This window comes from Aaosphaeria arxii, assembly GCF_010015735.1.
Source record: "Aaosphaeria arxii CBS 175.79 unplaced genomic scaffold BU24scaffold_6, whole genome shotgun sequence".
NCBI lineage: Eukaryota > Fungi > Ascomycota > Dothideomycetes > Pleosporales > Aaosphaeria > Aaosphaeria arxii.
The window spans coordinates 73,847-87,753 of record NW_022983479.1 but is presented as its reverse complement, the minus strand read 5'-3'; the positions used below and the strand labels follow the sequence as shown (position 1 = coordinate 87,753).

General features: G+C 51.1%; 2 protein-coding genes across 2 annotated transcripts; one reads left to right on the top strand and one right to left on the bottom strand.

Annotated features, from left to right (window-relative positions):
• Positions 1 to 206: 206 nt before the first annotated feature.
• On the top strand, positions 207 to 2,715 carry BU24DRAFT_452071 (uncharacterized protein). Its single transcript, XM_033531164.1, has 3 exons — positions 207 to 739; positions 826 to 1,584; positions 1,679 to 2,715. The coding sequence occupies exons 1-3, from the start codon at positions 428 to 430 to the stop codon at positions 2,255 to 2,257; spliced, it is 1,650 nt and encodes a 549-aa protein (XP_033381451.1). The 5' UTR covers positions 207 to 427; the 3' UTR covers positions 2,258 to 2,715.
• Positions 2,716 to 3,631: 916 nt separating this feature from the next.
• On the bottom strand, positions 3,632 to 6,028 carry BU24DRAFT_230347 (uncharacterized protein). The gene is made up of 5 exons (XM_033522162.1): positions 5,649 to 6,028; positions 5,388 to 5,509; positions 4,788 to 5,340; positions 4,496 to 4,735; positions 3,632 to 4,425 (listed from the first exon to the last, which is right to left on the bottom strand). The coding sequence occupies exons 1-5, from the start codon at positions 5,833 to 5,835 to the stop codon at positions 4,022 to 4,024; spliced, it is 1,506 nt and encodes a 501-aa protein (XP_033381450.1). The 5' UTR covers positions 5,836 to 6,028; the 3' UTR covers positions 3,632 to 4,021.
• Between the last annotated feature and the right edge of the window lie 7,879 nt (positions 6,029 to 13,907).

Sequence of the window (13,907 nt, the reverse complement as noted above, 5' to 3'; positions counted from 1 at the left end):
AGTTTAATCGTAATTAAGGTAATAATTAAGTAAATTAAGGTAAATACGGGAATGCTGTTAAGGGTAATGAATAGGCGACTAGGTATTTTAGGTAAGGTAATAATAGGGAAGGGTTGCCGCCCCGCTTCATCCCCACCTGGCCCCTGTTTCATCATCTGCCCCCCCCTCCCCCCTTCAGTGTGGTTCACCCACAAACCAACCAACCAACGCGTTTAACCACGACAGGAAACCACCACACAAAAACAACCCTCCCACTCTCACTCTCACTCTCATACACAACAACAACACTACCACTCCATATCCACCAAACTACTCCGTACAACAACACAACCCTCCACCACCACTGGTTCTACTACCAAATATCTTAATTCGATAATCCTCGTTTCTACCTACCCCACCCATACTCAGATATAATCACATCCATCTCATGTCGCTTTGCGCGCAGTATCAAGCGTTTCTCGCCAACCCGTCGGTGGGTGCGCTCCACGATGGCAACGCGTCGCTACACTATGTCACAACCCTCACCAGCATCAACGACGCTCCTGCCGTCATAAAGCATCTCGCCGTACAAGAGAAACTGCTCAAGAAGAAGTCCGAGAAGGTTCTCAACTCTATCGAAGCTCCCAATGCCCTGAGCCTGGAGGTGGAGACAACAATCGAATTTGTCGCTGGCGGCGGCGCATATCTTCCTGGTCTTGACGACAACTTTGTCGCCGACAGAACCGTCACATTCCCTGTAGTAAGTCTTCTCCTATCTCCTATCTCTTCCGGTTTCGTGCTTCTCGGCGCATCCTTCTTGTACCATGCTAACGTTTCACTCCACAGATCCATCTCGTTCATTTCGACCGCAACAAGATCTCACAGATTCGCCTACATTGGGACCAAGGATCTCTACTTAAGCAAATCGAAGTCATTGGAGCTCGCGCACGTAACTGGCCCATCCGCGATGGCAAGGACCAGATCCGTCTCATTACAAGGAGCGCAGGACTCGTGGCCCAGTCGTCCGGCAATACATCTTCCCAGCGCACAACTACCTCCCAAGATAGCGACCCAGCGAGCGCACGCCCGACGAGTTCGGCCAGCTCCGTCAGCAACGCAATGAATGATCCCCATGCCACACTCTCCCTCTTCCAGTCGCGCGATCCCACCGATGAGGGCTCTCGAAGCTCCCACCCCATCGCACCACGTATGCAATCGGCAAAGCCGCCGCCGCGCGAATACTCCGAGCTTTTCGTAAATGAGGACGGTGGCTCCCCTTCCCCCGCGAATGCCGCTTCTCAGCGAGAGGTCGTCCCCGTAAAGTCTGGCAGTGGAAAGAACTTCAAGCCCAATCGCTTGTTTGACGAGCACGAAGATCCGTCGGCCACTCCTATGAGTGTTAAAACAAATGCCAAAAAGTACGACCACTTCGACTTTGCCGATGAGGAGGACCAGGCCACCCCCAGGGGAGCTGAGAACAATCGCCCATCAATCAAATCGAAACACCAGTCTCAGTGGGGCTTTGAAGATTTCGTGACCCCCAACAAAACCAAGCCTAAGGTGTTGGGACAGGCCGTTCGTCATTTCGGGTGGAGCGATGATGAGGTAAGTTTCTTTCCGCAACTACCAGACAATACTTGATGTGTCACCATTACATTATCTCTACGTGCGATTGCTAATACTGATCCGCAAATATTAGGAAGAAAGCTCCCCCGTCCGCCGCCCTGTGGTCCACAGAGCCCGCCCGGATGCCGACCCTCACTTCGAATTTGTGGATGATGGAACTCCAGAGGCCGCAAAGAAGCAACCGTCCACTAAGGGAAACCTCCATAACAAAGGCCTCGGGCTCTACAAGGATCATGTTATTGGCTCAGACGATGAGGCAGATGATGACGGTCCACGTGGCGATACTGCGCGCCCCCTCGGAGATATAACAACGGTCGTCAAGAACGAGAATCGAAAGAAAGACTTTGGCTCACAGTGGGAGATGGCCGACGAGAGCCCTGCTCAAGTACAGAAAGCGTTCGTGGGAAGCAAAGCAACTGGCAAAACGCAAAAGAGCCTGGATACGCACTGGGGCTTGTATGAGCAATCCCCTGAGCAGTCGAAGAAAGAGAACAGCAATGCACATGGCATCAAGACCTCAGGGAACGGCATGGGGGGACGCAAGGGCACAAGTAGGGCATGGGCCATTGGCGATGAGGGCGGCGAAGACGAGCAGCAGCAAAGCACGACAAAGGCCCCTGCATCGCAATCCAAAGGGTTCTGGGACTTCTAACCGAGACAGTCTCTCCCCGGTAACGAGTAAAGAATAACGTGAACCACCATGCACTCCCCTATGCGCCTCCCACCTGCAGAAATCATATTGCTCCCACGCCCCAAGCATTTGAGACCGCCGACTGGTAGAGAATAGCAGCGTCTGTGTCGACCCACTCACTCCTCGAGTGCAACTACCGGTCTTCCACGTTGCTCGCCTGTAATGACTCTTTCCTTATCTCCGTTCGTTGTTTCAACTATTGTACCCAATCACCCGTTTCCATAGGCCCTTGTCAGCACTCCGCCAGTGTCTCCGCGGTTGGACGATGAACAAACACTGCTGGTGCAATTTCAAACCCCTCCTCGCCAATGTGGTCGCTCATGTTTTGAATCCAGAGGCAGGGTGAATGATTCCCTTCTTGGGGAAGGGGAACCCGTCAATAGAGTCCTTGTAGAGTAGTACTCAGTAGTGTAGCGTACCTATCAAATATCTCGAGGAAGATGATGCTATGCGTTCTCCCACCCCGTTGCTTTTGTCTGATTGAGCCCGTGGGGAAATCTTACCACAGAACGCTTTTCTGCAAGCACTGTTGTCGACTGCACAGATAAATAGAAGATAGAGCCACAGACCGATCAGTGTGTATATATGACAACAGACATAGGAGAACAGACATATGAGCACAGGCATATGAGGACAGACAAACAGGCTTACAACGACCATCTGACTCCAAGGATCCATTTCGCCTCAGCTAATTCCAATTGTTGGTTCCCTCGTGCTACTACCTGGGTTGCGTGCGTACTACAGATCCAAAGCCAGCTGGTGCAGGGCATATGCCACAGTCCCGCCAGTTTCGTCTTTGATGTGTAGGTTCATTACCCAGGCACACCAGGACACGCTTAGTAAGTTAGACCTATATTCTGATCTGAGGCCATCTGCAAAGAGAGAGAGACAACATGAGCGGCGAAGCAAACATAGAGTCCTTAGAAGTGTGGTATGGGTAATCATTGGGCATCTATCTGCTTTGGTAGCAGCTACCTACTGGTCCAAGTGAAATCCGTAATCATTACACCTCCCTTGCGAGCGATAGAGTGCGCGATTAGAGTAACGCAGCACCAGCATTGACGCCACCGGGGGGTTCAGAAAGCATGCTTTTAGGACAAAAAACCGTTTGACAAAAAACCTCCAAGGATCCGAGCTATCCACACGATACCTCGTCCGCGGTATTCCTCATGCAGAAAGCATAAGTCAGCGAGAGAGGTCGCGCGAGGATGCCCAAAGATGGCTCACATTATCAAGGATTGCCGACATGTAGTCCCGGAAGCCCCGAACCTCCAAATAGTACACGTACACCAACATGAGCAATGCGCAATGTAAAGAAAATGAAGTGAAACGCCCTGAACAACCGCTTGAGCAAGTCTGCAGGAAACATGTTCGGGGAGGCGGCCTCGCCTTGGCTAGCCCAGGCTGTGCAACTCGATAGGATCAGCTCTGCCTATGATGCGATAGGATTTGCCTCCTATTGACCTCCGAGTCCTAGGAAAGCCTGCAGAGGCGAGCTATGAAAGTAATTAGTCGTAACGAAACAATCGGTCCGGTGATTGAAGAAAGTACGAGTAGGCGGAGGATCCCTGACCATGACGGGAATTTTGCGACATTGGTATACATTTCAAAACAAGAAACGGGACCCTGGTCCAGGAAATGAGGATGAAGTTGCATGCTAGTATACAGAGCGACAAATGCAGATGGTTAGGATCCCTGAGCCGAAGATACAGGGGTGAAGGCATCTCATCGATGTGAGTGTTCATATGGTCGGATACCACCGAACTCGACACCTTGCATAGCATTAGGAGCAGCAGGTCCCCAAGGTTGCTGCGACTGTTGTTGTTGCTGCTGCTGCTGAGGTGGCGGTGGTGCCTGTTGCTGTTGCTGCTGTAATGGCGGAAGAATGGCATTTGCGGCTCCGGGGGTCTGAGCATGTTGCTGGGCGAGCATGCCAGTCATGCTACCATAAACATGAGGGTTGCCAGGCTCAAGTCGACGAAGGTGTTGCCACACTGCAGCCAATTCGTTCCGTAAAAGTTCGTTCTCTTCTTGTGCTCTTCGACAGTACTCTGCATCTGGCCTCAGTCGGGCGTTCTCTGTGCGTGCAGCCTCGTGAGCCCTGCTTAGGTTTTTGATGTATTCAATGGCTAATATTGGGTAAGCAGATGTACAACAACTTGAGAGCTGTAGTCGTTATCTTGGGAAAGGGAGACATACATTTGGTCAAAATCTCCCATTTGCTCGACTTATTTCCTGGAGAGTTGGGCAATATCCCATTGAGCTCATCGAAAAGCTGCTTCATTTCGCTTCTCCTCTTTCTTTCTGCCATTTTGTGGCTGACTCTCAATTCAGGTGTCCGACTGTAATTCCCTCCCGTAGGAGTACCAGGAATATCTCCGCCTTGCAAGCTCGTTACATTGCGATGCTGCATGGAATGGTGGTGAGTCGTTCCAATGTCTGGCATTCGTCAGCGCTTGTCAACAAGTGAAATCTAACCTACGCCACATACCTTCATCGCCGAGCCTCTTTTGACCGGTTGGAAGACCAGAGTCAGTCGTGAAAATGCTGCTATTGATAGAAGCGGCAAAACTGTTCTGTCGCGATGGGATGGACCGCTCAACACTTGACTCGCCGCTGCTCGAACCCCTTCGTTCATCTGGATCCAACTCAGCAGGGAACGCCCATGCATAGCCCTTGGTGGGAGCAGCGGCCATGGGATCTGGCATGCCCGACACACTACGGGGGTTTGGGTTAATCACAGGAGCCCGTCGAGGCGGGTGATTCGCCCTTGAGCCTGATCGTGGGCCCAGAGGCGATAGCGGTGAGATACCATTTGGACGTTGTTCTGTCACCGTTATACCACGCTGTTGCTGGAGATTCGAGACGAGAGAAGCTCGAGACGCATTCTGGCTATCATATGGCGACGAAGGGCTGATTGCAAGATGGTTCATGCCTGCATTCATTCTGCTATCCACACTGCTGCGGCGGGAATCAAAATGCGAGCTAGATTCTATACTGAGACGGTTATCGAACCCCTGGTTCAAGGACGGTAAAGCATTGTTCTATGAATATGAGTTTTGTGAATTGAAACATTAGCCTGCTTTCGTACCTGTGGAGGGGGATATCTGGCCGAGGAAGGGGTGTCTGGGACCGAGTTGCGCGAAGGGGGGTCTTCGGCATTAAGAATTGTCTGTAGCTGGAGACCCATTGTATTTGATACGCCCGAAGAATCTATTCATTTGGTCAGGTCTGGAAATGTCACGATAAAGAAGATATAAGCTCAAAAAGGTGATAATGGCAAAAGCAGGGGTGGTAGTGCAATGTGGCGATAATGATGATGGCAGTGGTGATGATGATGAACAGGGCTTACGCTTGCTTTGGGAAATGGACCAATTACCGGAATCTCGTGCTTCTCTAGCTTCTGACTGATGCCTTAGACGGACTGGACTTTGTTCGGAGGGTGTGAGGTTGCTCGTCAATGAGGCAATCGAAGGCAGGGCTTGGTTATGCGACGGGTTGCCATGAATAGGCGGCCGTTGCTGAGATGAGTGGTCCATGGTGGATAAGATAGCAGTAGCTATACGTAAACCACAACTTGGACGAATGGAACGAGTCGGACTGCTGGGAGTTGGTCGAGAGCGGAAGATGTTTGGGAATGGTCAGCAATGGAAGAGTCTGCGATGACCGGTCGAGAAAAAGTTTATGTGTCGAGGCGGCCGATGAGGTAGGCCAAGCAAGTACTGTGGAGGACGCCGTCGCAAGAAATGTGGTATAGAAGTTCTTTTGGTCAGCTGCGCTGAAGAGAAGAGTGCTGCAGAATAAGTCCACTCTGGGTCCCGAGGAGAGCTGCTGAGATGAGTAGGTACGCGGTTCTAGAGGTAGGTGGGATAGGTAAGGTAGGCAGAATAAGGTAGGCAGACAGACAGGTCGGGAGGTGGAGTAAATGGCCGGATGGAGGTGTTTGGTGAAGCGGTGCACGGGGTTTGCGCCTAGGATAGAGAGAGGCAGTTACTCTGCGAGGCGGCGTGCCGTTGTGCACAAATTTTCGACAAGGCAAGTGCGATGGGATGTGAGCCAGGCATGCGATCCTGGATCAGGTCGAGATCAAAAACCCAGCAGTCTGGGAAGGCAGAAGGAAGATAGATACGTCGTAGATTGAAAGAGGAGGTAAAGTGGCGGGCCGATCGCAACCCCCGAGGAGCACCCACTTGGAACAGTGTGGGAAATGCCAATGGGCCAACCTCACCAGACAAGCTCGATGCTAGCTGGGCGCAACTTAGAAGTGCTTGGGTAGGTAGATTGAGTAGCAATCTGGTCGGGAATCGACCATAAAGGTTTCTTAGACGCGGTGAGCCGCCAAAGCGGACGTGGCTGCAGGTCCTAGTGATGTCAGGAATTGGCTAGGGGAGATATTGGCCTTGGTGCCTGGAACAATGGTCCGAGACAAGAACAACGGGCGACAAAAGGTTGAATGATGAAATACAAGGGTAGACTCCCTCGGGGCCTATGCCAGAGAGAGTTTGCGTGTGTATGTGCGTATGAGAGTGAGAGTGAGAGTGAGTGGGAAAAGGTCGGGGACGATGTACTGTGTAGAAGAAGCACAGCGCGATCGCAGGAGCTGAATCGATGCGAGCCAAGCGAATGAAAGCAAGTGCGCCTACCCCGAGCGAGACGCGCCGGGAGACGATGGGTTCGCGGAGCAAGATATCGAGCAGCGCTGAGTGGCGTTGACGAGTGGGTAGCACAAGTAAAGAAACAATTCGGTCTGAACGGCGGAGGCGTGTAGCAACGCAACGCAACGCAACGCGGCGCAACACAACGCAACACAACGCAACGCAACGCAAAGGAAAGAAAAGCAGGGCAATGTCGGAGCAACGATGGCGGCGGCGGTGGCAGCAGCAGCAACCCGGAAAGGATGACAGCAATGAATGAGAAAGGGAGTAGGGAGGGAAGAACGATCAGAAGTCAAATGGCAGATGGCAGATGGCAGATGGCAGATGGCAGATGGCAGATGGGAAAGAAAGAGAGGGGGGTCACTTACGTCGTTGGAGTTCGCGGGGGAGCAGCGGCGCGACCAAGAGATGGATGCGAGGTGGAATGGAATTAGATGGGACGAGATGGACAGGGTCCGGAAAGGATCCGAGTCGTGGCGCACCTTCAGGACATGTCCTGGGAGGAAGTAGAGGAGGAAGTGAGGGTGGTACTCGTACTGTCGTAGCTGGAGAGAGAGGGAGAGCGACGACCGTGGATCTCGTGCAGCGTGGATGGAATATGAATTGGCGTGCCTTGCATGGATGATGGGCTTAGCGGGAGAGGAGAGAGAGAGAGAGAGAGTGCGCGAGTTACTCTGTAGACAGAGCGAGAGGGAAAGTGAGAGTGAGAGGGAAAGAGGAGACGAGGATGATGAGAAGAGGCGGAGGTCCGATGGCGCGTAATCGAGGATTAGGACAGCTAATGGTACACACGGTACTGTACGGCGCGATGCGGGTTGCGCAGTCGGAGGGAGCGGTCTGGCCGGATTGTATGTGTAACGTTGAGAGATGAAGATTGAGAAGAATTGGGAGGATAATTTCTCGGGTGGGTGGGTAGTGCTATTTTCCACTGGTTGGACGAGGATAAAAAAAGCGAGGCTGAGGTTGGGGGTCGAGGTCGAGGTTTTGAGGATGAGGTCGAGAATGAGGTCAAGGATGAAGGACGTAGACGACTTACGACGAGGGACTCCAACCCGAGGGGGAAAGGCGGGAGAGGAAGGCGGAAGGAAGTGAGTGGTGGAGGTGGAGGTGGAGGCAAAAGGTAGAGGTAGTTACGGAGTAGAGTGTGAATAGTGGGTGAGTGGGTGAGTAAGTGAGAGAGAAAAGAGGGATGAGTACGGGGTAGTAGTGGTAGTGAGAATGGGGATAGAATGGGGACACAGAAGAACCGTACCGTACCGTACCGAACAGAACAGAACAGAATGAGAGAGAGTACGGAGAGGTTAGTTAGTGTGTAGAGTGAGGGTAGAGATGGATAATGGAGATGGAGATGCGATGGCGATGGGCGATGGTGGTAGAGAGGGATGATGAGTAGTAGTGATGGGTGGAAAGGGAAGAAGAAGAGAGTGGAAAGAGAGGATCAGGAAGACGATCCGCAGGGGAACCAATTAAGTGTGGAAGGAGGTTGAGAGGGTCGTTACTTCCCCCAGTGGCACAGTGTACACACACAGTACACACTACACAGTAGATGGACTAGAGGGTAAGTGCCCAGAACAAAGCCGCCCCAACACGTGGGAAATCGTTCAATCAAGGCTTCGTGTATCTGACCAGAGGGTTTAGTGGCGGCTAGCTGCACTTAATATGGGATTCCCTGTCTCGCGCGAACTGGTGGCTGTCAGATGTCGCAGGGGTCGTGGGTGGGACCGAGAGAGGGGAGAGGGAGCGAGCGAGTGAGGGAGCGAGGGGGTGGATGATCAGAGTGGAGATGAAATTGGAGATGAAGACGAAGATGGAGACGTCGCTGAATATGGAGATAGAGATAGAGATGAGTGGAGAGAAGGTACAGACTACAGAGTAGTTACTGTGGTTCACTGTGGTTCACTGTGGTTTACTGGTGGGTGGTGGGCGGTGGGCAGGACAGTAGGAGGTGTTGGAGGTGTAGGCACGCATGCATACACCCTACTGTGTGCACTCCGTACTCGTATGCTCCCTATACTCTGTACAGAAGAATTGACGATACTCGTACCTTAGGTAGTAGGTAGGTTAACCTAGGTACGGAATACCTGGGGTACCTATTAGAGGGAAGAGGTATGCTCCGTATGGGGCATACTCGTGATAGATTTGGCTATTACCTCTCGTACTGTGTACCGTGTACCTAGGTAGGTGCTGTAGTCACCGTGGTAGATACACTTATGCATCGAGTACTGTGTACATACTGTACCATGTAACATGTTCCATGTAACATGGACAACGACGTCACCGGATCGAATGGCACGTGTGCGCATGAAACGATGCAACGATGAAATAATGAACTTGAATCTGGGATCTGGATCTGGATCTGGATTTTCACCTACACCTGAACCAGAACCTGAACCCCGAACCTGAACCTGAACCAGATGGAGAGAAGGGGCCGGAGATTCCTCCGGCCACGGGTAGCATTCAACGAATAACGACGGTACCGAGACAAGTAGCAGACACAAACCAGGCAAAGATGGGTCACGGTCACGATTGGTGCTTTTACCTACTTGTATCTACCTAGAAACTCATAGGTAATTGATGTGTGAAGGCCGAGTACGGATTACAGAGGGAGTTTGCCCGGAGAATTAAGTAATACCATAGGTACTTCGTATACTACCTATATATATGTGTACATACTCCGTGCTATGCACACGCTCAGTATTAGCACAATGGTCATACGAGCACGAGTGCGGGTTTCGCCCAATCAATCAATTCATTCATCACCATCTTCATCGTTCGTCATCTTCTCCATCGTTCGAACAGCATTGGCCATAGAGTACAACCAGTACCGTTGAGTGACATTCCTTCCACCCGATTGCGGTAGGAGGCAGAAACCATGTTGACTAAGGGAGGAGTGGGGATGCACATAAACCACCGGTGCCAGGTATATCCCGGGTCAGCCCCTCGGGTATTCCGCGTATCTACAAGTACCAACTTCCAAGTACGGAGCACCCACCTGCCATTTGCTGTAATATTAATTAAATATGTGACTGGGTACTCTGTCGGTGCAAATTCATGGAGTAGTTATCCATCTATTCGTACGGAGTAGGTGCCTACGAGTCTCGAGAAAGGTCTATCATGGCAGATAGACATTCGCAGATGCCTCCCTAGGTTCCTTGATGATCTTTTGCTGTTTTAAGTGTGTACCGAGGGACGCCATCAGCTGTACTCCGTGCATACAACATGTCTCCGTAAATACGGAGCACTCCGTACGGAGTGTGTAGTTACACACATATCTGGAAAACACCAAGAGACCTGCCGGGATGGACAGGGATTGGCCGGGCTGAATGGCATCTGATTTACATGGACTTCTTCCCATTGTGGCCTGAACCGAGTATCCATTTAACATTGCATATATCCAAGCCTTGCCTTGTACAACAGGCACTTTTCTCCACACACACTCACACCATACTCATGCATATAGGCTGTTCACTTTGCTGAAAACAAGTACGGAGTAGAAATGGTTTAAACGGCATGTAACAGCTTCGATCCGCAGGTTGCAACTCACCACTCACTGAGTTAGGCAGTCTGGGGAGCGACGGAGCAGACATGGACAAGTACAGCGAAGGGGCTATTCCTGTTCCGCAACCTACTTGTACCAAGCCAGGGCTTTTATCCTACCCATACCCTGCCTGATCCCTGGGCAGTGTCTGCCTGTAGTATGTACTCCGTACAAAGTATTACACCACGAGCCAAATCTACTTGTAGAACCAGAGTCGGTGCCCTCCTTGAAGAGCGGATGCCAGCTACCGGCCTATCTAATGCTCATCAGTTGTACAACCACTCTTCTGTTCTGACTCCTGCCACCTGGCGATCCTTCCTTGAAGGTTTAAGGTACGAAGTATACCTTGGTTTACCCCCCTCCCCTCTCAAAAAAAAACATCCCTCAATCAATCAAACGACACACTGGCGCCTACCTACCCAATTACTGAACAGTTCATTGCCGTATACTCGTTATGTGGATATAGCATTATTCGAAGCCACAGCGCCTCCTCGTAAAGACAAAAAACGCTACTGCGAGCTGAGGACCGTATCCTCCCATAGTGCTGAACGATTCTCCGTACAAGTAGTTACCATGACCCATAAAATTCCGTGGTCAATTACCGAATACCGTTCGGAAGAAAAGACACAAAGTCTGGTCTGGTCCGCTCCGATCTGCCATGTACTTGCTTCTTTCAATGCAACAACATGATCCCCTACCAAGGGCCATCGAATTGCGCACCGCGGATGACAATGCATTTCGACTCCCTAAAACAGCATGGACGGCCTACCTGAACGGTAGGCATTGGAAGGGAGGTAAGGAATCAAGCATGTGGGAAACACAAGGGCGGGTATAGACTATGGAGTACAGGTACAAGTCATACGCCGACATACACACGGATCACACAAGTAGGCACACGCAATACGCATATGCATTTGTCTAAGACAAGGTACGTACAGTCGATCACACAAGTGACACGAAACATCGTCGACATGGACACAGACACAGAGAAGCACAGGAAAAGGCACCAAAGATCAAAGGGGCGCATACTTCGTACCACTAATAATACAAGTAACCAACCAATATTAATTGATTGATTGAATCGAATTTCTCGCGCCCGCCCAGGCACGCCAGGATTACGCAACCAGATCGGCCCATCGTGCCATGCAGTTGTGGGCCATTATTGCCCTGCCTGCCCCATCACTCCCGTCTGCCCTGTCCTGTAACTACCTGTTCTGATCATCATCCATCCTCAATAATAAGGTAGTTACTGCAGCTAAAGCCTGAGTGGAGGCTGTAGGCTATCCTGCACAGCTGCGCCCACGTTTTCCCTCCTCACCTGACCTGTCTCCACTCCCAGGATGGATTTCCTTCTTCTTCGGCAATCTCCCTTCTGATGTTCTCCTTTCCAATTACACTCTGACCTTCTACTCCGTTGACAGTGGTATATAATGGTATGCCCAACAGTATTGAGTACTCCGTCTCTCTCGCGTATATTCCATCTTCGGCTACTGCTTATTCCCCTACAGCAATCCCTCCGTCTTTCCTCTGCTCGCTTTATATTCCAATAAAGCAAATCCGCACCAGAACTTTCATATCTGCCCTTAGCACCCGATCCAAATTTTCTGTTTCTTTTAGTCAGAAGGTCACCGTGGCACCATGACTTCTTCCCTTCTGCTGTCAAACGGCCTTGTCACAACGGTGCACGCCCATGAATGTTACTGGCCCCAGTGGTGACACCCTACAGGACTAGGATAGCTCCCATGCCCGCGTATAACCCGGTTCGGTTCGCTGAACCTGTACTTGGACTTGACTTGGACTGTTGGTCATGCACTGATTAGCCCGAACCTCCGGAAAGGACTCGCGGTTGCATTGTTTCATAATCCGTTGGCTCCACGTTCAGCAACCTATTCCCCCAAGTGTTTCGCATGGTGACGCAGTCCCTAGATCCACCGAATTGCATCTACTGTGTAGCAAGCATCTGGCACCCTGTCCCGCATGCTCGACACCGCTCGCATTGACCGAATCTCCTTTCACTGCCCCATAATCTGTACGCTTTAGAACTACCGTGTCCGATCCCTTGGACACATGAACTGCCAGGAACGTTTGCCAGGGAGATGTCGCACTGCAGCCTTGAAATGTCACATTGCAGTATGCCTGGCCAGTGGGCAGTCAGAGCGGCTGGCTAGAGGAGCAGCAACACTCATCAAAGTCTGGATCAACACTCCGTGCCTCCTTCAACACTGGTTGACGGGTTGCCTCTGGCCGTGGCGACCGTACTCTTGGATGTACGAAGTAACTACTGCGTACTGCGTTGAGTGACCGTGGACCTGCCATGGTCACCCGTCTCACAGAGTCCGCAGGATGTAGACACCGTCACTGCCTACATCTACCGAGTACCAGTATGGCTGAGACCTCCCAGTGGACTTGAGCATCAAATGACCCAGTATAGTCAATACAGGTAGCAACCATAGCGCGAATCAGGTTCACTTGGTAGGATTGCTGAGGCAACATTAGTGCAAATCTGCGCAAATGTGGCGAGGGCATAATCCAAACCTCTGATGTCCAGACAAGTAATTACGAGTAGGTTGGACTTATGACATTGCTATACGTGGCGCTTTGCGCGTCGGGTGAATTCAATCAAGTCTGTCGCAGAAGGCCATCTCCATCTGTATTTAGATCTAGCGCTGCTCTTTTCCACGAGTGAACGACAATTTATGGCTTGAATCCACTGACCTGGTTGGAGAAGAGACAGTATAGAATGGGCGGCAATAGCATTTGTTGGAAAAAGACAACAGCATGATAACATGTACAGTGCTCCGTACTACTTTCGTACATGCCATACTGCACTACGTGACTTCATCCAGATACCAAAAGGACAAATAGTAATATGGTCCAGCCTTTGTACTCCGTACTTCGTTCCCACCTGTCGTCCCCGCTCCAACTGGGGGACTATCGCTCTGACTGTAATAGCAGAATAGAAACGTGGGATAAGTTGGTCGAAAAGCTTACCTTGCATTGTGATTTCGGAACATTTGACTTGAATCTCCACGGGGTATTAATTCTCCGCACGGAGCACTCCGTACTTCCACCATCTACTCAAGTCGAAATGATATTGCGGAGTTCTACTCGAGGGAGAGGGAAGGCAAAACCGCACGCGGTCCCTATCCTCCGCCCAAAAGTACCAAACCCAGCATGTATATAGGTAGCCACTGTCCTGAATACGGAGTGATCACAGGTATGTAACTACCTAGGTAGGTACGTTCCCAATGTATATAGCATCAGTGGTAGACAATGTAGACTCCGTGCAGCCAGTGTACAAGTAACTACCAATATATCATGTGCCCACCCACCCACCTTACCAGGTTATCCCTGTTTTGGTAAAGTCCTGCGCAGGCCTCCATCAACAGAATCGCAGAAGATATACGAGTACGGAAGA